This window comes from Cervus elaphus, chromosome 26 (assembly GCF_910594005.1).
Source record: "Cervus elaphus chromosome 26, mCerEla1.1, whole genome shotgun sequence".
Taxonomy (NCBI): Eukaryota; Metazoa; Chordata; class Mammalia; order Artiodactyla; family Cervidae; genus Cervus; species Cervus elaphus.
Window position 1 is genome coordinate 17,928,843 of NC_057840.1, and position 25,091 is coordinate 17,953,933.

Sequence of the window (25,091 nt, forward strand, 5' to 3'; positions counted from 1 at the left end):
ACTGAATTAAGATTAAAAGACAGTATTACAAAGAGTAAATACTGAGGTATAACTTTACACACATGTTTCCTTCTATGTAGGTGCTCTGTAACTTTTAGGAACCTGGTCTTCACCTGAGGACTCTGCTCTTTGGTGGCAGAGAGAATGAAGGAGCATCCTCTGTATTCCTCGTGGTGGTGGAGCATTCACCCTCCATCCTCCCCAGTCCCCCCAAGGTCATTACACTCTACCAGTCTTGCCTCTCTCCAATACCGTCAACACATCCTTCTTTCTATTTTTGCTCCTTAATTTTAATACCCAGCACTCTGTCATTCTCTCTAGTTCTACTCTCAGTATTTACCATACTTAAAACATAAACACTTGCTGTATTAAGTTCTATGCCATGTGCTTTAAAAATGCTTACCTCAATAGTCATCACAGTAAGCCTCCAATGGAACTAGCATTATTATCCCCATTTCACAGCTGAGAATACTGAGGCCTCGGAGGTTACAAAGTTAGGGAGAGTCTGGAGACAGTCCTGGGCAGACTGAGTGAACTCTGTGTTCTGTCCACACGCTGAAGCTGCCTCCATAAAATTCTTTCCTTTCAGGATATCACTGCCACCTCACCTCAGTTGTAGCCTAGGACTTATAATCTACAAGCTACAATCTTTTATCTGAAACCCTTGGGACTTCTGGAAATTGGAATTTTTTTTTTTTAATTGAAAAAGGCACTTCCGTTAAATATTTTGAATGTACTGGTGAAGTATGTGAAGCATTTTTCATCAACACTGTTATCTCTGCAGCAAAGCATGAACCTTCAGACAGGCTGGTCAGAAATAAAAACTAGAAATAACTTCATGTCAGTGTTTGTCACTGAATTAATCAGACACTAACTTCCAGTATTCTTGCTTTTGGAATTTCAGGATGTGGACTTTTACCAACACCCGAAATCTCTCCAATTTGGGTATCTGATCCCTGCCGCCTGCCTTTCAGTCTCACTGGCTCTAGAAAGCCAGCTACAAATCACTGTTTACCTCTCACTTGCTCTCACTTTTCTTTCATCACTTGCCTCCTCACCCACCTTAAATATCAGTAACCATCATTCTAATCATTCCTTAGAAGTTGAAGTTGGAAGAAAAGATTCTGCATATGTTTTATTTTGTTAATGGTTATCTATCAACTATCAAGTACTTTACCATACTATGTTATTGGTTACTATATAGTAACTCAGCTCCAACTATAACTTAAGTCCTTTTCCCACCTTATCTAATTCATACAGCTCTATATGGAGGTAATACTATTCCCATATGAGGGGCAAAAAATCTGCAGCTGGAAGAGGTTATGGAAGTTGTCCAAGGTCACAAAGCCAGGATTTGTCCTTAGTGCTTTCTGATTCAAACCTCTGTGCAAGGATTCTCTAGAGACTCTGCCTTCCTGTATTAGAAGATGAGATCTCCCCCATCTTATACCCAACACATCTACTATTACTGTTTATCGCTTTTCAAGAAATGACATAAAGAGCAGAAATGAAACACAAATAGAAGTTAGAAGAATGACTCTTGGTAGCATCCACAGCTTCTGAATACAGCTTCTGATTAATGTTAAAGAGGAAGAGTTGGAGCATCTTAAAGTACTTCTACCAAAAAAAAAATGTTTTAAGCACTTTAACAACACTGAGATATATTATAACTCCTAAAATATTTACATCACTTTAAAATATGGTCTCTTAACTCTTCCCATGCAGCTACTATTTAATTTCATTCGGTAAGAAGATAATATATCAGAGATACATACTGAAAAGACAGTCACCTACAATGAAAGAAATAAACACATAAACCTAACCCAAATGCATAGATAAGAATAGAGAAGTGTATGGTAATATCAATTTTCATATATTTATTTCATCACAATTATTGAACCTATAGAGATAAATTATAAATTAGATCCCCCGTATACACACACTGTCCATTATACATAAAGTTAGACCTTGTACAAGCATATAGAGGTATATATAAAATATATATGGGGGGCATATTGCATATGCTGTTTATAATCTGGTTCACAGTTTTCTGGTTTTGTTTTGAGTCAAAAAATAGATTGTGGTTGCCTTTTTATGTGAACTGATACAGAACTTCTCAGAGCTTTTTCTCGGCTTTGTAACAGTCTGCTGCATAGGTGGACCATATTTACTTAATTTACCCCATAATGATCTACATTCTTCTCCAGTTAGTTAGTAATTGAGAGGTATACAATGAATATCCTTATCATGTTCGTTTACTTGCCTGACTCTTTTCTTATGATTACTTGCCAGAAACAGAATTATAGAGTCAAGTGGCATAGATAATTTGAAATTTTACATAAATATCTTAACCCTTCTCAGAAAGAAAATCCTAAATTTTTTTTCCCTTAAATGTATATAAGCATGCTCAGCTCTCATGAGAGTGCTCATTTCCCACTCTCTAATTATTAAAAGATATTATTGAGTCATTTAAAGTTTGCCATTTTGCAATCTGAAACTCTATTATATTTTTTAGCATTATTTGATTATTTGCACACTTGACCTTTTAATGTATTTATTAGCCACATTTCTGTAAAATTGCATATTTATTTGTTTAGTGGGATGTTTGTCTTTATCTGTCTGTTTTGTAAAAGGCTTTTACATTTTTTTTTAACTTCCCAGACCAGAAATTGACCCCCTATATTGGAAGCATGGAGTTTTAACCATGGTTAAAACATGGTTTCTCTGGACCACCAGAGAAATCCAAGCTTTTACATTTTCAAGTTACTAACACTTTTCATCACGTGTGCCACCAATAGCTTCTAAGTTTGTCTTTTTTTCTTTGTCATGGCTCTATATTTTTTTTAAGTTTAAAAAATGTAGTCCATATTTTCTATTCTGATTCCACCAATTCAAACTATAAAAACTATGCTATCTTCTAGCCTCTTAACATCAGGCAGAAAACAGTTTTGGTTTTGTGAACTACATGACGCAAAATGCTTAAGACTTTTTCAAGAAATTTTATACCACATCAACATTTCTAAGTTACCCATTTTTCCTAATAACCTAAATGACAGTGTCATTTTTAACACGGGCAATGTATAAACTCAAAAGAGTTTATAGGAAATAAATGACAGGAAATCGCCCTCTGTCGACACTGGAAGTTAAAACTAAAAACCTTACGGAATAAGAAAACTATGACATAAAATGATAACTACTATTACAGTAATTTCACAATTTGTTCATAGTTTTTCCCACAGTTACAAAGCATCCTCCTAAATGCAAAATATGAGCATCGCACGGAGTCTGAGATGGCTGATGTGTGGGGCAGAGGCCTTCAGGACGTCCAGAAATACCAGAATTCGAGAAGAACGCTGCTCACAATGAAAGCAAACCGAGTCCAAAGAAAGACAAGGAATGCGTGGCACCAACAGGGAACATGAAACAAGGAAACTTCTGAAGGCGAAGAAAAGGTAAGCTTGTTAGAAAAGGCGTGGCAGGTAATCAAGGCCTGAAGAGAGAATAATTAACTCACAGAACAGAGTAGGTGCTCAGATTCTAGGAAACTGGAAAATATGACCGCTGTGTCAACCATGAGTTAAGAAATATGTTTCTATCAGATGCTCAAGGAAGTTCACATCATCAAGAAGGTAAAGTATAAAGGTGATGCTACTGAAACTGAGGTTCCATCTCTCTTCCCCAGTTTAATACGCCACTTTCAAGCACTGCATTTCATGCCATAGTTATTGGCAAACTCCCAATATATCACCAAATTAATTTCAAAATTTTCAAATTATTGATATGAAATTTATGATTATTTAGATATTAATTTTTATGTTTGGTGAACTCTTCTTTAATATTGGCCAATTTGATAAGTTATATTGCAAAAAAGAAAAGCAATAGCACAGTGAAAGTCATCATAGAGAAGTTTTTGACAAGTTGGAAGTGAGTGAAAGTCTTTGTAAGGAAAGGAGGAAAAGAAATCAAGAAAAAGAGATTTTCAGGTTACAAAGGGAAGAGTCAATGGAATAAAAAGAAAACAGAAGGAGGAACATGTCAGCTATATCCCACCTTTCACCTCTGGCTTGCAGGCATTCATTACTCACTCACCTTCAGTGTTAGCAACATCATTCTACTCAGGCCTTAGAAGTGAAGTTATAAACTGGAAGGAAAGATCCTGTACTTGTTTTATTATTTTTGCTAATGGTTATTATATTTCTAACTGTAATATGCTATACTAACCTGTACTATTCTATATTATTGGGGTACAGAATGAGCTCTACTGTAGATAACACATAGGGATTTAACATTTATGAGTCAAATAAATATATTGGAGAAGCAACAGGAAGTGAGCATCCCAGCAAGACTGAAACATATTGACTTTTCCAATTAAACTGGAAAAGCAATCTGCTTTCTCTTCAGTAACAGTCTTATTTGATTTTTAAAAATTCATTTCATTTGGAAAATGTAAAGATATCTTCATCAACCCAATGGCTTACATTTGTTCAGAGAACAAATTCAGGCTTGCAGAACTATTCTTGAAAACCCGACCACTCACAATAACTTTGATGGCTTTCCTAAACCAAGGGTAAAATAAAGCATAGATCAAAGGGTTCATGGCCGAGTTGTAATAAGCACACCAACAGCAAATCTCATAAATATAGGCCGGGGTTATGAAGCCCATAAAGGCATCAATCAATGAGTCAATACTATATGGTAACCACGAAATCATGAATGCTATGACCGTGATGCCCAGGGTTTTAGCTGCTTTCCTCTCTCTCTTGGCCACTCTGGATTTGTAACTGTCTGATGATGACTCTGTTTTGCCACCAGTATTTTCAATCTTTTTGGCCTGTTGTCTGGCCACAAGGAAAATATTACTGTAGAGAATTATCATAACAAGGGTAGGTATAAAGAAGGACAGAAAATCTATCAACACCCAGGTTTGATTTACAACTGTCTGGCAACCTCCTACGCAGTTGAGGGCCCTAGACAGTTCCTCCAGCCCATTCTCATGGGCACCCGTGTAGAACACGGCACCACTGTAAGTGATGGGCAGGATCCAGGAGATGCTGATGCAGACCCCTGACACAGACACCGTGAACTTGGTGGGATAGACCAGGGGGTCAGTCACAGCAATGTACCTGTCGATGGAGATGAAGGACAGGTGGAAGAGAGAAGAGTAACAAAATGCTGCATCAAAGCATGTGTGAAAAGTGCAGAAAGTTCGCCCGAAGTACCAGCAGCTCTCCACGGACCTGACCATGCTGAAGGGCATCACAGTCACTCCCACCAGGAAGTCTGCACAGGCCAGAGAGGCGATGAGAAAATTGGTTGGTGAGTGCAGCTGCGTGAAATGCAGGATGGCAGTCATCACCAGGAGGTTCCCAAACACGGCTAGGACAGCCCCAAAGCCGTACACCGCGTACAGAATCACCCGGGATGCGGGCGAGTAGGGGGTTTTCACACAGGATCCGTTCAGGTGCTCGTAGCAGAGCGGCGCAGCTGCAGAGGGGGATGAGTTGCTCATGATCTCCTCTTACATCTGGAGAATTCTGTCCTTGATTTCACAGACTTTCAATGCTTCTGAGGGAAAAACATACAGTAGGATGCCTGAGGAAATTATCACATGTTAGTAATATTGTTTTTCAATTTTCCATTTTTTTTTTTACTATAAATCTCAATTGTGTTCAATAGCAAAATAAAATACAAAAAATTACATTGGCCAATATCACTAGGGGTTACTTTTGACTAATGCTTAGTTCCCTTAATTTGGTAAAGTCCTAAATATTTTTAGATGTTTTACCTCCAAAGTTCCTCTTTTCAACAGGGAGTGATATGAGAAGTAATTATGGACTGAAAGCATCATCTCCTGTTAGGTTTATCTGCATTACTGCCTAAAGCACACAGTCCTCCCAGATAAATAAATGCCATCTATAGGAAAATCCCTAGATGCAATCCCTGTAGAGCAACGTGTGAATTTGGAAGATTATTTTCACGAGTAATTATTAAGACAGTTATTCTACAAAGTAACTCCTTGCATTAAGTTAGCCAAAGACTTTTTTTTCTTCTTAGACTTGAAATCTTCCCCTATTCTCACTTCTGCTCTGGACGCTTTCTTGAATTTTTTTACAAAGATAAAATAGGGTACAAAAAAAAAATAGGGTACAAGCAGTGAAAATTAACACTTGTTTTTTTTTCTCCGGTGAAGAATCAGTTCTGCATCTTCACTGGACACCAACAAACAGCAAAGAGAAGACACACTGGGAGCAACTTGCAATGAAAGCGCTAGAAGCACCACTCGTTGTGTTTAGACACACCCTCCTTTCTGAGCTTCTACTACGGTTAGCGCTGGTGGAGAAAAGATCGTTGTCTTCTTAGGATATTGTCACTGGAAGCAGATTGCAATGTCTCTCCATCCACGTGAGAAATGGGTGTAAACCCTCTGTACTGCTGCTGTGGGATGCTCACAAACAGAAGACTTCCCATTCCCTTCTGTAGTGGGTTCCATGTTATCCCCGCCCTTGCAAAGGAAATGTCCATGTTCTAACCCCCAGAATCAGATCTTCTTTGGAAAAGAGGCCTTCATGGATTTAATAAAGAGATCACCCTGTACTATGAACAAGGGCCCTAAATCCAAGAGCAGTGTCCTTCTAAGGGACAGAAGTTGAGAAACAGGGAGAGTAGAGAAGATGGCCTTGTGCAAATGGAGGCAGAGAATGGAATGATGCTACCGCAAACCAAGGAATGCTTAGAGCCTCCAGAAGCTGGAAGAGATAGAGAATGACTCTACCCAGAGCCATGGGAGGGGAGCATGGCCTGTCAATACCTTGCTTTCAGACTTCTAGTCTACAGGACTGTGAGAGAATACATTTCTGTGAGAGAATAGTGCTGGCAAGATTGTGGCTGTTTGTTACGGCAGCCTAGGAAACTAAGACACTCTCCTGGGTGATTTTCATTAGAATGGTTGGCAAGGAAGAAATTACAGCAAAGTATCAAAGGGTGAAAATCAACACAAGTCATTCAAAAACCTGGATTCATAGCTTTGAAGGCAAGTTGCACATAATGAGAGTGTCTATTGTCAGACATTTAGCAGTCATCACCTGATACTGTAGGTGTAATTATGTTCATTTTAAACAAAATATTTTTAGAGGAGTTTTAGGTTCAAAACCAAATTGTGTGGAAGGTACAGAAAATTCTAAATCCAGCTTGTACATCTGGAAGTTTTTGGTTCATGTACCGTTGAAGCCTGGCTTGAAGGATTTTGAGCTTTCCCTTGCTAGCATGTGAAATGAGCGCATTTGTGCAGTAGTTCACCTTGTATATGTGCACATCTTCCTTATCCATTCATCTATAGAGAGACAGCAGTGTTGCTTCCATGTCCTGGCATTGGAAGCATGGAGTGTTAACCACTGGACCACCAGGGCCTCCTTTCATTCTCCTCACGGTGCTGAGTGTCAAAACCACCACCCACCAGAAGGTCAGCCAAGGTCAGAGAGGTGATGAGGAGCTGAGCTGAGAGGACAGCTGTTTGGACTGAGACCAGTGAGTAGGGCTGCTCGTATTTCAGAGAGCTTTATTATCAATTGCATTTATTATTTTGAAGAGATCTTCTGTTATTCTGCTGTCATTGAGTTTGATTTCTACTCTTTATGTCATTTCTGGAAAAGTGATGAGCTACACCACACAAGTTTGGTATAAGCTATTGGGGGAGCCCATCTCCTAAGTTGGGAAGACAATGTCCCTAGAGAATGACTGTACAGGGCTTTGAATCAGAAAGTACCAAGGGTAAACCCTGGACTTGTAATCTTGGACAGTTTACCGGAACTCTCCTGGCATCAGATTGCTCAGCTCTGATTTGGGAGTGATAATACCCACCATAAAGAGCTGTGTGAATAGAGGTAAGGTAGGAAAAGACTTAACTTATGCTTAAATGCAATTAATTTCTACATTACGTTACCAATAATATAGAATAATACAGGTTAGTATAGCATAGTAGAGTTAGAGATATAATAACCATTAGCAAAAATAATAAAACAAGTGCAGGGTCTTTCCTTCCCGTTTATGACTTCACTCCTAAGGACTGAGTAGGATGATGGTGCTGACGCTGAAGGTGGGTGAGTCATGAACGCCTGTAAGCCAGAGGTGAAAGCTGGAATGCAGTTGGCTTCCTAGAGCAAGTGAGCTGGAAAGACCGGTGCCAGTGATTAGACACCCAAATTGGAGGGATTTCAGGTTTTAGTACAGGTCCACATTCTAAAATTCTAAAATCTATAACATTGAAAATTTGTGTCTAATTAATTTGTTGACAAACACTTAACATGAGGCTATTTCTAGTGTTAATTTCTTATCAGTCTATCTGAATATTCGTGCAGATACATTAATACTGTTTTGACTCTCTGAGTATTGATGCAGAAATAATGCATTGATGACAAGTGCTTCACACAATCCACTGGTATATTCCAAATATTTAATGGATAGGCCTTTTAAATTAAAAAAAAAAAAAAAAAGAAAAAAGTCTGATTTCTAACAGTCCTAGGGGTTCCAGATAAAAGATTGTATCTAGTAAATTACAAGTCCTAAGTAAGGACAGAGGCAGGATGCATGTGATATTCTAGAAGGAGAGAATTTCTAGAAACTGTGAAGCAGATTAGTGCATGGTCAAGAGCACAAACCCTGGATCCAATTGTCCTAGGATTGAACCCAGGCTCTCCCCAACTTCAAAACTGGCCCAGGCTTCAGTATTTTCAGCTGTGAAATGGAGACGATAATTTTACCTTCAACAAAGAGTTAGTACGATAATTATTAGGCTTAGTATTGCTAAAGCACATGATTCAGTATTTAACAGAGCAAGTGTTCACACTTTAAATGTTTTATACATATACGTATGTAAAAGTATATATATATGTATTATAGTTCTGAGAGAATGACTGAGTGCTCAGAATTAACATTAAGAAGCAAAAAGGAAGAAGGACCCTGTGCCAGTGTTGACAATATTGGGGGGAGGCAAGACTGGTACAATCTGATGACCTTTGGGGGTTTCTGGGAGGTTGGGGGGTGAATGTTCCACCACCACGAGGAAGAATGCAAAGGATGCCCCCTCATTGCTGTGAAAGAGCAGAGACCTCAAATGAAGACCAGGCTCCTAAAAGGTGCACAGAACCGACACAGAAGGAAACATGTTTGTAAAGTTAAATCTCAATATTTATTCTTTGTAATGTCTTTCAATCTTAATTAATTTATGTTGAGATGCCAGTCTGGGGATCAGTGCTGAACGAAGTCAAACTCCTTATTTTTCAGAGGAGAGTGAGAACAATAAGAACAATAAAATGCGTGTGTTATATTGTTTGTTCAATTTACAGAACTGCCCTTTATTCTTAAATAATCTATTTCTTATATATTGATATGAAAACACACTTTTCTTCTGTGAAATTCTGCCAAAACATAAAGCTGTCCCTGCTACGGTTGCTGCTGCTGTCTCTGATGTCCTGAGTTGGCAAAGTTTATACTTGGCAAGTATCTGTTGGTTCCTTGAATTTTCTTTTTTACAAATGTTCTTATTTCTGAAACTTTTTAATAACTAAGGTGGTATTTTTGCATAAAATAACCCTCAAAATAAACCAGGGCAGCCCCTGGTCAATTCCAAACTTTTGAGACAGTGAAATCTCTTCCAATAGAAGCAGATATCCGAGAAATCAACTACATAGGAAAAGTAATATCTCATGTTGACTATGAAAAGAGTTGTGCTGAGTCTTTCTACATTGTTTTTGTTACTCAGAAAAACCTATTAGAGGAATATATGCTATTTGCTATTCCAGTGTTTGGCTCTCTCCTATATTCTACATACGGTGGGAGGTCCACCTTAGAGGTTTTCATATGAAGAGCCGGTTATATTCCTCTGAGGAGCACACTTTTGGGGAGAGAGGGGGACACAATATACCAACCAGATCATCAGAAAGCAGAAAGCAGTGTAACAGACAAATGAACAAAGTGGTTCCTGAGATGGCAGGGGCTATGTAGATACACATTTCCAACCTCTATTGTTCTAGCTTTTCATTAATGAAGAAAATGAAGACACACTTTACCAGGTGGTGCTGGGACGTCCCGGGTGGTCCAGTGGCGAAGACTCTCCATTCCCAATTCAGGGAGCCTGCTTTCAGTTCCCGGTCAGGGAACTATGACCCCATGTGCTACAACTAAGACCCAGTACAGTCAAATAAGATAAAATAAATAAATAATAAAATTATAAGGTACTGTAAATAAATGAGCTATTAAAGGAGCACAAGATTTGAAAATATAATCATTCCTTATCATAATAATACATGATTTCCATTAAAAAATTGTATGCAATTTGGAAATTCATAATACTCAGGTGCCTTGAAATGTTTTGAAAGTAGAAGTCTTGCTGTAGAGAAGAGGCTCAAAGGAACCAAATAGTTATTAATAGAAACAACAATATTGTTTGTATTTGTTTGATGTGCAGACCAATCCTGCCATAGAAATTAAGATGCAATTTATCTAAATGATCCTCCCTTCACCCTCGGTGGGGGGGGAACCTCATACAGTAAAATATATAATGAAGAAGTGTAGGTTGAAATGATATGTCACAGGAAATCAATTATTCCCACCAGTGTCCCCATATCTCCAAAGAATTTTGTTTAGCCTTTCCTTTATGATGGCTGAATTTTTCCTTTGAAATAATTAGTACAAAGTTTGTTTTCATATTGCTCCCAGTGACTTGATGGCAGTGGCTGGACCACATCAGGGGAGAAAATTTAGTTACTGGTTATTTCACTTAATTTCTGACTCCCTGGATGTGAATACTGGCTCTGTGTGTGTGTGTGTGAGAGAGAGAGTATGTGTATACACACAGTCACATCTCACTCTTTCCAGCCCCATGGAATGTTGGCTGGCAGGTTCCTCGGTTCATGAAATTTTCCAGAATACCTAACTAGGTTGTCAGTCCTTACTCCAGGGGATCTTCCTGACCCAGGGATCGAACCTGCGTCTTTTGTGTCTCCTGTACTGGCAGGCTGATTTTTACCACTAGCACCACCTGGAAAGCCAGAACACTGGCTCTATTGTTTAATGAATATGCTATCTTGGGCATGAGACTCACTTCTTTATACCCCGGGTTCCTCACTTATGATGTAAAACAATAATAATATAGTAATAACATTCCCTTGCACATAGAGCTGTTGTGAAGCCTGAGTGGGGAGGTAAGGTGGTCCCAAGGACACAGTGAAAGATCCACGACTTAGACAAAGCACTCTTAGGTTTAGATGGCTTTTATCGTTGTACCCTGCCAGCTCCAAAGCTCATGTGTTACATACCAGAAACACTCAGTAAGTGTTCGCTGAAGCAAAGGCCAATAGACCAGTCCGCACAGAGCCAGAGTAAATTACACAAGAGAGAGATGAGGGCAAGTGCTTGTTGTTTTCTTAATAAGGAAGTTCTAAAATATTTATAATTTTAGACAGAATAAAATGTTGACCTAGGAAAGGAGGTGTTAAAACTAAATGATTGTCTAATATATGTGAAAGTCTACTAAAACAAAAGAAAGACAAGTATAAATGCATCGAACGAGATGTTAGAGTGCTTATTTGAATCCAGAAGCTTTAGATATTCAGCAGACTTTTAAACTTTGATTTTAGCTTTTTCATTTTTGAAATGAGGAAGTACGGTTTCTCTATCTCTGGTGGCACATGATCAGAGAAAGTCACTGCACTGACGAAGGCACAGTGGTGTCTGAGGAGGGTTCACAAATAGTCAGGAAAGAAGAGACGCGAAAAGCAAAGGAGACAGGGAAAGATATACCCAACTGAACGCAGAGTCCCAGGAATAGCAAAGAGAGATGAGAAGACCTTTTAAAATGAACAATGCAAAGAAACAGAGGAAAACAGCAGACTGGGAAAGACTAGAGATCTCTTCAAGAAATCAGGAGACATCAAGGGAACACTTCACACAAGGATGGGCACGATAACGGACAGAAATGGTAAGGACCTAACAGAAGCATAAGATATTAAGAGGGGGTGGCAAGAACACACAGAAGAACTATATATAAAAGGTCTTAATGACTCGGATTAACCACAATGGTGTGGTCAGTCACCTAGAGCCAGACATCTGGAGTGAGAAGTCAACTGGGCCTTAGGAAGCATCATAAGGAACAAAGCTAGTGCAGGTGATGGAATTCCAGCTGAGCTATTTCAAATCCTAAAATACGATGCTGTGAATATGCTGCACTCAATATGCCAGCAAATTTGGAAAACTCAGCAGTGGCCACAGGACTGGAAAAGGTCAGTTTTCAAACCAATTCCAAAAAAGGGCAATGCCAGAGAATGTTCACCAGAGAATTGTACTACCATGCAATTGTGTTCATTTAACATGCTAGTGAGGTTATGCTCAAAATCCTTCAAGCTCAGCTTTAACAGTGAACCGAGAACTTCTGGAAGTACAAACTGGGCTTAGAAAAGGCAGAAGAACCAGAGATCAAATTGCCAAAATTCACTGGATCACGGAGAAAGCAAGGAGATTCCAGAAAAATATCTACTTCTCCATCGATTTCATGAAAGCCTTTGACTGTATGGTTCAACAAACTGTGGGAAATTATTCAAGAGATGGGAATACCAGACCACCTTCCCTGTCTCCTGAAAAACGTGTGTGCAGGACAAGAAGCAACAGTTAGAACCAGACATGCAACAAAGGACTGGTTCAAAATTGGGAAAGCAGAAAGACAAGGCTGTATATTGTTACTCGGCTAATTTAACTTATATTCAGAGTACATCTAAATGTACTGGCCTGTGTACATCTGGCCTGTGAAATGCCAGAATGAATGAATTGCAAACTGGAATCGAGATTACCGAGAAAAATGTCCATAACCTCAGATACGCAGATGATACCACTCTAATGGCAGAAAGTAAAGAGGAACTACAGAGCCTGTGGATGAGGGTGAAAGAGAAGAGTGAAAAGCTGGCTTACAACTCAACATTCAGGAAACTAAAATCATGGCATCTGGTTCCATCACTTCATGGCAAATAGAATAGGAAAAAAGCAGAAGCAGTGACAGATGTTATTTCTGGGGGGCTCCAAAATCACTGCTGACAGTAACTGCAGCCATGAAATTAGAAGACGCTTGCTCCTTGTAAGGAAAGCTATGATAAACCCAGGCAGCATAATAAAAAGCAAAGACATCATTTTGCTGACAAAGGTTTGTAGAGTCAAAGCTATGGTTTTCCAGTAGTCATGTATGGATGTGACAGTTGGACCATAAAGAAGGTTGAGTACCAAAGAACTGATGCTTTCCAATTGTGGTGCTGGAGAAGACTCTCGAGAGTTCCTTGGACAGCAAGGAGATTAAACCAGTCAATCCTAAAGGAGATAAACCCTAAATATTCACTGGAAGGACTGATGTTAAAGCTGAAGCACCAATACTCTGTTCACTTGATGTGAAGTGAAAGTCGCTCAGTCATGTCCAACTCTTTGCAACCTCATGGACTATAGAGTCGAGGAATTCTCTAGGCCAGAATACTGGAGTGGGTAGACTTTCCCTTCTCCAGGGGATCTTCCCAATCCAGGGATTGAACCCAGATCTCCCACATTGCAGGCAGATTCTTATCCAGCTGAGCCACACCTGATGGCAAGAGCCAATTCATTGGAAAAAAACCCTGATGCTAGGAGAGATTAAGGGCAGGAGGAGAAGGGGGTGACAGAGACAGAGGATGACTTTGAGCAAACTCTGGAAGATAGTGAAGGACAGGGAAGCCTGGTATGCTGCAGTCCATGGGGTTGCAACGAGTCAAACGTGACTTAGTGACTGAGCAACAACAAAGATTGTATTTTTGAAAGCAGTAAATCAAAATAAATTGATGATTTTCACTGTCAGAAGTGAAGAGTTGAGGGTAAACTAATGCTAAGCAGTCTAGGGTGCCTTTAAATAATTTGTTTCATATTTAACTATCAAGTAAAGATGACAGAGTTTCTCATAAGTACATTAAATCAGAAATAATATACGATCTCAGAAAAGGTTTACCAACTGAAAGCATTTGTTTAATAATAATCAGAAACGACATCCCTAATATACGATTGATTTATATTAAATGAGAAATTAGAGAAATAAACAAGGATATTTTGACATATACTCATCCCTGTCCCAATGATATGATGCTCTGATTTCTCAAACTTGATATCTGATTGCTGGAAAATAAAATTAGAAGAGAATCAAGCAATTTATTTAAAAATACAGAAATATAGCATTCTCTCGTCTTAGTACCAAAAACAAGTCTCCATGTCTGAAAAGTTGACTGGCTTCTATACAATGTGAATTGCTTAACTTGTTCAATTTCAAATTTGTGGGTTATATAAAATGCATTTATCAGCCTCTGTCTGTCATCTTTTTATATCCTTCATTTCAGTTCTGTATTTTTTGGAACATATTTGTAATTTGGGCTTTCATGTATATTATTGAAAATCCTTATAAATAATCTTTGAAACAATGCAAAAGTGAACAAAACAGTAAGCTAATTTAACATAAAGTACAATAACAAATGACAATGTTAAAAACTCGTGTGTGCTCTAAACATAGGTTAACTGGTAAGATTTATAAAGTCCGCCAAAATTTTATGAGCAGACAATCACCAGGAAGTAGCCCATTCAACAAATGAATGTTATTTATAACATCAATTACCTTTCCCATAGTAAACAATTGGACAGATATTATAGTCGATACATTTATCTCTGGGTTGATTTTACCCAATTCTGAGATTATATTTCTGGACTCACAAGTCTGAACATCTGACAGGGCAGTCACTACTTTGCCCTCCCTGAGTCAGAAAATCTCTAAGCATTCCCCAGCTACACTTACACTGTAATATTAATTAAAAAAATATTTCAGAGGAATAAAGAGAAGCTATAACCAGGAATTAAACTATTATAAAGTAATAAAAGGGAGGATTTTGAATAACAAAACATTGCAGTTTCTATCTATACCTTTTTTTACATTTTCTCAAGAATGCTGCAAGGAAGGGATTAATGACTAGAGATTGTACAGTGAAGTTCAGAGACAAGTAGCAGCCCGAAGTCAAAGGTAAAATGCCACGTTTCTGGCTCCAAGGTCATGCTGTTTCCATAACAACCAGGTTTTTATGTTATATTGACCAAAGAATGATGAAACTGAATTTAAGCCTTCAGGTCATATTGGAAGCATAACTTATTCTTTTACTTTACAAGATCTTGCATGTATATGATTAAGTTTTCTGCCCAATGGTGTGTTCACTGTGAATCTATATTCAATTCCTCCATCTAAAATGTGGGCTTACCCGGAAAATAAATTTACTGTTGAGGAATTCTCTCTCAAGACTTTGCCAGTGACAATGAGTTTGATGGCTTTTCGAAACCAGGGATAAAAGAAAGCATAAATCAAGGGGTTCATAGCTGAGTTATAATAAGCAATCCAAACCAGTATTTCATAAACATACGTGGGAGTGATGAAACCTAGGAAGGCGTCAATGATGGAATCTAGGAAGTAAGGCAGCCAGGAGACCAGAAACGCCAGCACTGCGACGCCCAGCGTTCTTGCAGCCTTTCTCTCCCTCTTGGCCACTCTGCCTTGGTAGCTGTCTGAGCATCTCCCAGTCTTATTGCTCAGACTCTCAATTTGTCTAGCCTGCTGTTTAGCAATGAGGAAAATCTTGGAATAAAGAACTATCATCACAAGAGTGGGGATGAAAAATAATAGAAAATCCACCAATACCCAACTCTGATTGACTGCAATTTGACAGCCTCCCACACAGGTGAGAGCACTTACTAGATCCTCCAGGCCAGCTGCATTTGCTCCTGTGCCAAGAAGGGAAAAAGAAAAGATAATCGAGAAGAGCCAGGAGAAGGCAATACACAAGCCAGAAACAGACACAGTGACCCTGGCTGGATAGACCAGGGGGTCAGAGACGGCAATGTACCTGTCCAGAGAGATAAAGCACAAGTGGTAGATGGAAGCGTAACAGAATGAGCCTTCAAAACAAGAGTGGAGTTGACAGTAACGCTGCCCAAAGTACCAGCAGCTCTCCACGGACCTCACTGTGCTGAAGGGCATCACGGTCACTCCCACCAAGAAGTCCGCACAGGCCAGGGAGGCGATCAAGAAGTTGGTAGGAGAATGCAGCTGCTTGAAGTGGAGAATGGAAATCATTACCAAGAGGTTTCCAAATACAGCCAGCACAGTTCCAAAGATGAACACCGTGTAGAGGATGAGGCGGGGACCTGGCGAGTAGGGGGTTTTCACACAGGATCCGTTCAGGTGCTCGTAGCAGAGCGGGACAGCTGCGGCAGGAGACGCAGTGCTCATGATTCTCTGATTTGATACCTGGAAACCTGTCACCCTCTGTGGCCCAGGATGTCATTCCAGTTTTCAAAATGTCCTTAAAGAAAAGATAAATACAATGTCAGCAGTTGCCAGAGTATTCTGTCTTTAATTCCTTATAAGTGCAAATCTTTATTTGCATGTTTGGAATGTGATTCATATCCTCATCTTGTAAAAAAATCACTTCCAAATGAATAAGCAGCTAATTTTCAACATTATATAAAATGCTGTTAATTTAAATTTTAAAAAATCTTACCTAGTTTTTCATATCAAAGGAGAGGTTGTCTTCAAGAAGGTATTACATGATATGTGTTCGAATACCACATTTTATTAGCATTATTTCCCTAATTTATCAGAGCAATGATAATGCCCCAAACACTCTCTCCCCTCAGGAATATAACTAAATAATTTCAATTCCCAAAGCCCTTAAGACTGAATCCCCATAAGTTTAAGGTGCTTAGAAAGAAAAAATTAAATAACAATTATGTTTATGCTAAAATAAGTCTATGCCCTACTAATTTCCTACTAATGACATTTTAGCTTTGCATGGAACAGAATAGCGACTATCCTTTAAAATCTTTGAGTGGGATTTGAAAGTCATATAATTTGCTATTATTAAATATTGCCCTTTCACTTTTGTTAGAACCATTTATGTATGATTTCTGTGTTGAATGTCACTAGAACTCTTTCAAATAAACTCTTTATCCCTACCAGTGTTGATTTGTGTTAAAGAAATTAAACGCGTGAGCTCAGTTGCTCAGTCCCTCCGTCGTGTCTGACTCTTTGTGACCACACGGGTTATAGCCCACCAGGCTCCTCTGGCCATGGAATTTTCCAGGCAAGAGTACTGGAGAGGATTGCCATTTCCTTTCCCAGGGGATCTTCCCAACACAGGGATCTAATATGTGTGTTTTATGTCTCCTGTATTGGCAGTCGGATTCTTTACCACAGCACACACTGGAAAGCTCAAAGAAGTTAAATAATATGTTAAATATTTGAATGATTCAGGTTTACCTTTAAAAATTCTGACTTGGGAAAGTGGGGTAGTTTGCCTCAGGGAACAAAGGAAGTGTAAGTACAAATAAAGCACTGTTTCTGCTCCTGTTGTTGTTGGAGTTGCCGTGAGAGCAGTATGGAAGATATTCAAAAAATTAAAATGTTGACAGGACTTTTGGAATGTGGATATTCCTATGTTACACTCTGGATCTTACCACTGACAAATCTCCTTTTCCTCTCAGCATTCTAGAACAGATCTCACCTTAGTTTTTAAAAAAAGTGTTTTCTGGGGCTTCCCTGATGGCTCAGTGGTAAGAATCTCCCGAACAGTGCAGGAGACACAGGTTCGATCCCTGATCAGGAAAGATCCCAGAGGCCAAGGAGCAACTGAGTCCGTGCACCGCAAAGCTGAGCCCGAGCCCCAGAGCCCGGGAGCCGCAAACCGAGGCCACGTGCTGCAGCTCCTGAAGGCCCCGCCCCACGTGCTCGGCAACGAGAAGCCACGGGGATGAGACTGCGCACTGCAGCTGGGGACCAGCCTGCTCGCTGCAACCAGAGAAAAGCCTGCGCCGCAGCCAAGACCCAGCGCAGCCCTAAACTGGACAAATACAATGACTTTTTCTGAGGAATGACTTCTATGTTTAAAAATCAGCTTTTTCATACTGAGGCATAAAACAAATTTGAAAAGTTTACATTTTTAGCACGCACGGACGGATGACGTGATAAATGTACCCACCCTTATATTCACCACCCCAACCAAGGTAGAAAGCAACACCCTGACAATTCTCCTCAGGCCCTTTTATAGTTAATCTCACCCCACATTTCCTTTCTCCTGTCCTGGGGAAAACGCGGATCTCCATTCTATGGCTAGAGATTAATTTTCAAGGCCTAAAAATCTTTTATGAAAAGAGTCACAAAGTTTGTCCTCTTTGGTGTCTGGCTTATTTCACTCAGGTCAATGTCTGTGAGTTTCATCCATGTCTGAGTACACTTTCAGCTCATTCCTTGTTATTGCTAAATGTAATTCCATTGTCTGAATATACCACAATTATTTTATCTGTATTTTGCTATTGTTCAGTTGCTCAGGTGTGTCTGACCAGTTAATAAATATTCAGACTGTTCAGCTTGGGGTTGTCATATTGGGAAGTGTAGGTTTAACTCTGCAAGAAAGTATATACTATCTTCTAAAGTAATTGGATCATTGTATACTCCCACCAGAAAGCTATGAGTGTTCCAGTTTGCTCCAAATCTTTCTTTCCTCCTGGTGGATTGTCTATCGACTTAAAAGACTTTGGAATAAACCAAAGCTCATCCATTATACTTTATCTTACTTCTCCAACTCCATGTGAGAGGCCAACGTGTGGACCAGTAATTATTACAACTCAATGTGGTGACGGTCGGACACAGAGAGTGCAATGGGGGTCACCACAACGAAGCGGGGAACTGTATCCACAGGCAATTTTCCCAAGCAGGTGACTATAAAGAGGGTCTAGGAGATATAAGGTAAAAACAGACAGGGGTTTCCCAGGCAGAGAGAGGTGTGTGTTGAGGCTGGGAGATATGGGCTGGACGCATCCGCAGGGCTGAGAGCATCCGCAGGGCTGAGAGCATCCGCAGGGCTGAGAGCGGCGGTAGCGCGCAGGCGCAGTGTGGGGCCGGCGTGCGCTCCAGGAGCCCTGCGCAAACCTGACCACACCCCCTCGTTTTGCCGGGCTGTTTGGATTTCTGCAGAGGTCAGAGGGCAGGAGGGGCGAGGACATGAAATACCCGTGGTGAGCGATACAAATCTTCACTCCACCTGCTCAGGGATGCTAGATAGGATTTATTTTTCTGCAATACCCTTAAATCTACCTAGAGTCTCACATTGCACCAGGTACAAGAAAAATACCCCAGTAATTACGGGGATTGTGACCTTTATCCCCACAGTGTCATCCATCTTCGGAAAGCTTGGTCTCACACTAGTATCTGTGGGTGTTCTTTGAGGTCTGTCTTCTGAGGAATGCATTTTCCTACCTCTAAGGGGCAGACTTATAATCTTTCCTGGTGGCTCTGTCCGTGGAATTTTCCAGGCAAGAGTACTGGAGTGGGTTGCCATTTCCTTCTTCAGGGGATCTTCCTGATCCAGGGATCGAACCCTGGTCTCCCGCATTGCAGGCAGACGCTTTACAGAATTCGCCTACCAATGCAAGGGATGTGGGTTGATCCCTGGGTCAGGAGGATTCCTTGGAGAAGGAAATGGTAACCCACGCCAGTATTCTTGCCTGGGAAATCCCAGGTACTGTAGCCCGCCAGGCTCCTCTGTCCACGGGGTCACAAAAGAAAAGACAAGACTTAGCGACTAAACAAGGGGCAGGGTGGGCAACGTTTCCCTTTCCAGAGGGGAAACGCTCCTTCCACCCTCGCTGGGAGGTGAAGTCTCCCTGAAAATATGTGCATCTACTCAGCATATCTACTGTGCCTGATTATCACTTTTCAAGAAATGACCTGAAGAGCAGAAATAAAGCACAAGTGGAATGTTGAACCATGACTCTTGGTAGCTTCCATCGCTGCTAAAGAAAGCACGTAATTAATATATACCAGAAGAGTTGGAGCATCTTAAAGATCTGCTGAAAGAAAACCGTAAAAATACTTTAAAATATTAAGATATAATTCCTTAGATACTTTATCTATATAAGGTGCAGTTTCTCAAATATACTAATGTACCTATGTCATAGTTTCATTAGATAAGACAAAAATATACCAAAAATATATTCTCAAAAGATATTCCCCCCCACATAAAACAAACGAACACACAGATGAAGCTAATGATGCTTCAATAAAAATAAAGGTGGTATGATTAATATCAACTTTAACCTATGTATTTTAATCACAAACATTAAAATGATAAAGCTAAATTACAAAGTAAATCCCCCTCCCCAGACACAGACACTGCCTGTTATACATAAAGTTACATTTGGTAAAAGTGTAATATGGGGACCTAGTCCATATATTGTTTTATAATCTTGATCAGAGTTTTTTGCTTCTGTTTTCTTTTGATTTTAGTGAAAAAAAATATATTGTGGTTGTTTTACCACATGTTACAATGTTACATGTCTTACCACATGTTACAGATATTACAGGGCATTTGTTCTTTTTAATGGTTTTATAATGTTTCATTTCAAAAGTAGAACATAATTGATTTAATTTGCACCATGTCAAGCCTAGTTTATTTCAATCTATAATTGAGAGATACACAATGAATGTCTTTGTCATGTTTCCTTCCTTGCCTGACTCTATCTTCTTAGGCTTGCTTGGCAGAAATGGAAGTACAGAGTCAAGTGACATGTGATTTGAAATTTTACATAAATGTCTTAATTTTCCTCCAAGAGAAGAGATACTAAATTGTGTTTTTCCTATATGTATATGAACATGCCCAACTCTCAGCAGTATGCTAAACTTCTCAGAATCTAATTAATCTGCTATTAATGATCCTTTCAATGCTGTCCTTCCAATTTGAGATATGAAACTCTATTACATTTTAACTAACTTTTAAAATTATTTGTACATTGGACATTTTAATGTATTTATTAGCCACACCTCTGTAAAATATCCTGTTTATTTGTTTAGTGGGACATTTGCCTCCATCTTTCTATTGTGTAAATTGCTCTTACATTTTTAAAATCTACTAATTCTTCATCATGCATGCTGCCAATAGTTTTTCCAAGTTTGTCTGCTTTTCCTTAACATGGTATTCTTTTTCTTTGACGTTTAAAAATTAAGTGCCTGAGTCCATATGGATTTTCTGTCATGATTCTACCAATAAATTAAATATATACATATATGTTTTCTTCTGGTTTTTTAGCATCTGGAAGAAATCAGTTTTGATTTTGTGAAATACATGAAGCAAGATCCTTAAGAATTTTTCAAAAATTTTTATACAACAACAGTTCTAAATTACACATTTTTCCAATAACATAGATAACAGTGATATTTTTTATCATGAACAGTGTATAAGCTCCAAGTAGTACCTATAGAAGGAAAAACAACCAACAATTGCTCTCCATCATGAGCTGGAAGGTAAAACAACAAACTTCATGAAATGAGAAAATGGTTACATAAAGGGATACAACTATGATAGAAACTGGGCTTCCATTTGGCTACTGGTTATTCCTACATTTACAAAATATCTCCTAAAAAAATAAAACATGAATCTCATCCTGAGTCTGAAATGGCCAATGGATACATGTCAGAGACCTTTAGGAGCTCTAGAAGACTGGACCCCAAGAATCAATTTGCTCAAAATAATTGCAGACTGAGTCCACAGAACAACCTGACATTAACAGGGAACAGAGAAGGAAGAAACATGAAAATGAAAAAAAGGTTAAGTGGTAAGAAAGGTAAAACAGGAACAGGCTTGAAAGAAGAAAATAACAACTGACAGAGCAGGATGGTGTAAAGATTTGAGGAAACTAGAAATTATGACCCCTGTGTCGACCACTATTAAATAATATGGTTCTATCAAATGCTCAAAGGATGTTCACTTTTCAAAATATGTAAACATATAAAAGTGAAGCTGCTAAAGTTGAGATACCATGTCTCCTCTTCAACTGAATGATCATTTTCAAGTCTGTTATTTCATGCAATAATCACTACAGAAATTTCCAATATATCACCAGATCAACTTGAAATTTTTCAAATCATCGATATGAAATTTAGGCTTTAGAAGTTATTTTATAATTCGTAAACTGTCTTTCAATATTGCCAGTTTAATAAGTTTTATTGCTCTCCAAACCAATGGTAAATGAAGCATAAATCAAATGATTTAGGGCAATTTGCAATAACTGAACCAACAAAGTATCTCATAGCGTATGAAGTGTGATAAAACTTAAAGAAGAATCAGTGAATGAATCAGATACATCAAGTAATCATGAGACCAAAAGTGCTACCTTGTGAAGCCCAGGGTTTTAACTGATTTACTCTGTCTCTTAGCCACTCTGATCTTGCAAGTCCCTGGTAACAAATTTATTTTCTAGTAATATTTTCCATCTTTAAAAAGACTGAAACAGACTAAAGTCTGTTTTCTAACCATAAGAATAATATTTCTGTACAGTAGCATCTTAACAAAGCCAGGTGTGAACAATAATAGAAATTCTATCAATATCCAAAACAGATTTAAACAGGTTGAAAATCACTTACTAAGCAGAGAACGATTACTAATCCCTCCATCCCATCATCTCTGACATCTGTGTACATCTTGGCACCACTGTATGCCAGGGGCAGGATACAGAAGATGCTGAAGCCAATCCCTGACACAGACACCATGCAGACTTAGACATGATACTTTTAACTGCATCCCAAAAAAATTCCCTGGGAAAGTAATCAAAGCAAGAAAAGTAGCATACTGGAGAAAGTTAATCACGGAGAAATTTTTGATAAATTGGGAATGAGTAGATCAGTTTGTAAGGAAAATAGGAAAGGAAATAAAAGGGAACAGATATGTTTATAGGTAACAAAGGGAAGAGTCAATGGAATAAGAGAGAAAAGGTGGGAATGACTGCAGGGAATGGGAAATGGTGCGTTCTACAGCAGCTAATAATGGGTTTAACATTTATTAGTCAAATAAATATTTTTGGAGAAGCAAAAGGGAAGTGTACATCCTAACCGACTGACACATTGATTTATCCAATTAAACTGGGAAAGCAATTTGTTTTCTCTGTAGTAACAATCTTACTTGATTTTTAAAAATTCATTCATTTGTAAAATATGATGATACCTTTAACTTCCTCAACCCAATGACTTAACATTTGTTCAGAGAACAAATTCAGGCTTGCAGAACCGTTCTTGAAAACCCCACCACTCACAATAACTTTGATGGCTTTCCTAAACCAAGGGTAAAATAAAGCATAGATCAAAGGGTTCATGGCTGAGTTATAATAAGTACACCAACAGCAAATCTCATAAATATAGGCCGGGGTTATGAAGCCCATAAAGGCATCGATTAATGAGTCAATACTATATGGTAACCACGAAATCATGAATGCTATGACCGTGATGCCCAGGGTTTTAGCTGCTTTCCTCTCTCTCTTGGCCACTCTGGATTTGTAACTTTCTGATGATGACTCTGTTTTGCCACCAGTATTTTCAATCTTTTTAGCCTGTTGTCTGGCCACAAGGAAAATATTACAATAGAGAATTAGCATCACAAAGATATCTATAAAGAAGGATAGAAAATGTACCAATACCCAGTTTTGATTTATAACTATCTGACAGCCTCCTACACAGTTGAGGGCCCTAGACAATTCCTCCAGCCCATTCTCATGGGCCCCCGTGTAGAACACGGCACCACTGTAAGTGATGGGCAGGATCCAGGAGATGCTGATGCAGACCCCTGACACAGACACCGTGAACTTGGTGGGATAGACCAGGGGGTCAGTCACAGCAATGTACCTGTCGATGGAGATGAAGGACAGGTGGAAGAGAGAAGAGTAACAAAATGCCACATCACAGCATGTGTGCAAAGCACAGAAACTTTGCCCAAAGTACCAGCAGCTCTCCACGGACCTGACCATGCTGAAGGGCATCACAGTCACTCCCACCAGGAAGTCTGCACAGGCCAGAGAGGCGATGAGAAAATTGGTTGGTGAGTGCAGCTGCGTGAAATGCAGGATGGCAGTCATCACCAGGAGGTTCCCAAACACGGCCAGCACGGCCCCAAAGCCGTACACCGCGTACAGAATCACCCGGGATGCGGGCGAGTAGGGGGTTTTCACACAGGATCCGTTCAGGTGCTCGTAGCAGAGCGGCCCAGCTGCGGTGGGGGCCGAGTTGCTGCTCATGATCTGCCCTTTACATTCAGAGAATTCTGTCCTTCTTGATTTCCACGGACTTTCAATGCTTCTGGGGGAATACATACAGTAGGATGCCTGAGGAAATTATCAGACATTAGTACTATTGTTTTCTCAATTTTCCTTTTTTATTAGAAATCTTAATTAAGTTCAGTAACAGAATAAAATGCAAAAAATTTACATCGGGCAAAGTCACTGGGAGTGAATTTCAACTAACTAAAGCTCAGATCCCTGAATTTGATAAAATTTCCTTTTGGTCCTACATATCTTTAAAAAATTTTTTACCTTCAGATTTCCTCTTTGCCACAGGCACTGATATGGGAAGTAATTATAGCATCAACTCCTGTTAGGTTTATCTGCCTTACTGCCTAAAGCATATAGCCCTCCCAGATATATAAACGCCATCAATAGGAAAATCCCTAGATGGAATCCCTGTAGTGTGAGGTGTGAACTTGGAAGTTTATTTTCAGTAGTGAGTGTGCAGAAAGTTACTGTAGAAACAACCATTTTAATTAGGTCATTATGTTTCTTGAGCTCAAGATTTTTTTTCTTCTCACACTTGAACTTTTCCCCTATTTTTAGTCCTGCTGTGACCACCTTCTTGGATTTTTGTTACAGAGATATAATAAGGTACAGGCACTGCGAGTCGACACTTAGCTTCTCTCTCCCAATAAGAATAATTTTTTTTTGCCTGCTAACAGGAAAGGTAGCATACAGTGTGAGCAACTTGAGACGGATGAATTACATTTCAGGAAAACATTAAAAAAAACCACCATGGTATTTAGACATGTCCACATTTCTGAACTACTACGACTGTCCGTGCTCTTAGAGAAAAGATGTGTTCTCTTTTCAAGACATCGTTGGAAGTGGGTCTGTAATGTCTCCTCATCCACGTGAGGAGTCCACACATTAAACCCTCCGAGTGATTCACATTTGTT

General features: G+C 39.3%; 3 protein-coding genes across 3 annotated transcripts; all 3 read right to left on the reverse strand.

Moving 5' to 3' along the window:
• Positions 1-4,474: 4,474 nt before the first annotated feature.
• On the reverse strand, positions 4,475-8,810 carry LOC122684113 (trace amine-associated receptor 6). Its single transcript, XM_043887971.1, has 2 exons — positions 8,757-8,810; positions 4,475-5,512 (listed from the first exon to the last, which is right to left on the reverse strand). The coding sequence occupies exons 1-2, from the start codon at positions 8,808-8,810 to the stop codon at positions 4,475-4,477; spliced, it is 1,092 nt and encodes a 363-aa protein (XP_043743906.1).
• A 119-nt stretch (positions 8,811-8,929) lies between these two features.
• LOC122684114 (trace amine-associated receptor 7a-like) lies at positions 8,930-16,318 on the reverse strand. Its single transcript, XM_043887972.1, has 3 exons — positions 15,453-16,318; positions 15,294-15,360; positions 8,930-9,124 (listed from the first exon to the last, which is right to left on the reverse strand). Exons 1-3 carry the CDS (start codon positions 16,316-16,318, stop codon positions 8,930-8,932), a joined length of 1,128 nt encoding a protein of 375 aa, XP_043743907.1.
• Positions 16,319-17,686: 1,368 nt separating this feature from the next.
• LOC122684115 (trace amine-associated receptor 6-like) lies at positions 17,687-24,150 on the reverse strand. Its single transcript, XM_043887973.1, has 4 exons — positions 23,082-24,150; positions 22,505-22,614; positions 18,845-19,054; positions 17,687-17,875 (listed from the first exon to the last, which is right to left on the reverse strand). Exons 1-4 carry the CDS (start codon positions 24,142-24,144, stop codon positions 17,687-17,689), a joined length of 1,572 nt encoding a protein of 523 aa, XP_043743908.1. The 5' UTR covers positions 24,145-24,150.
• Between the last annotated feature and the right edge of the window lie 941 nt (positions 24,151-25,091).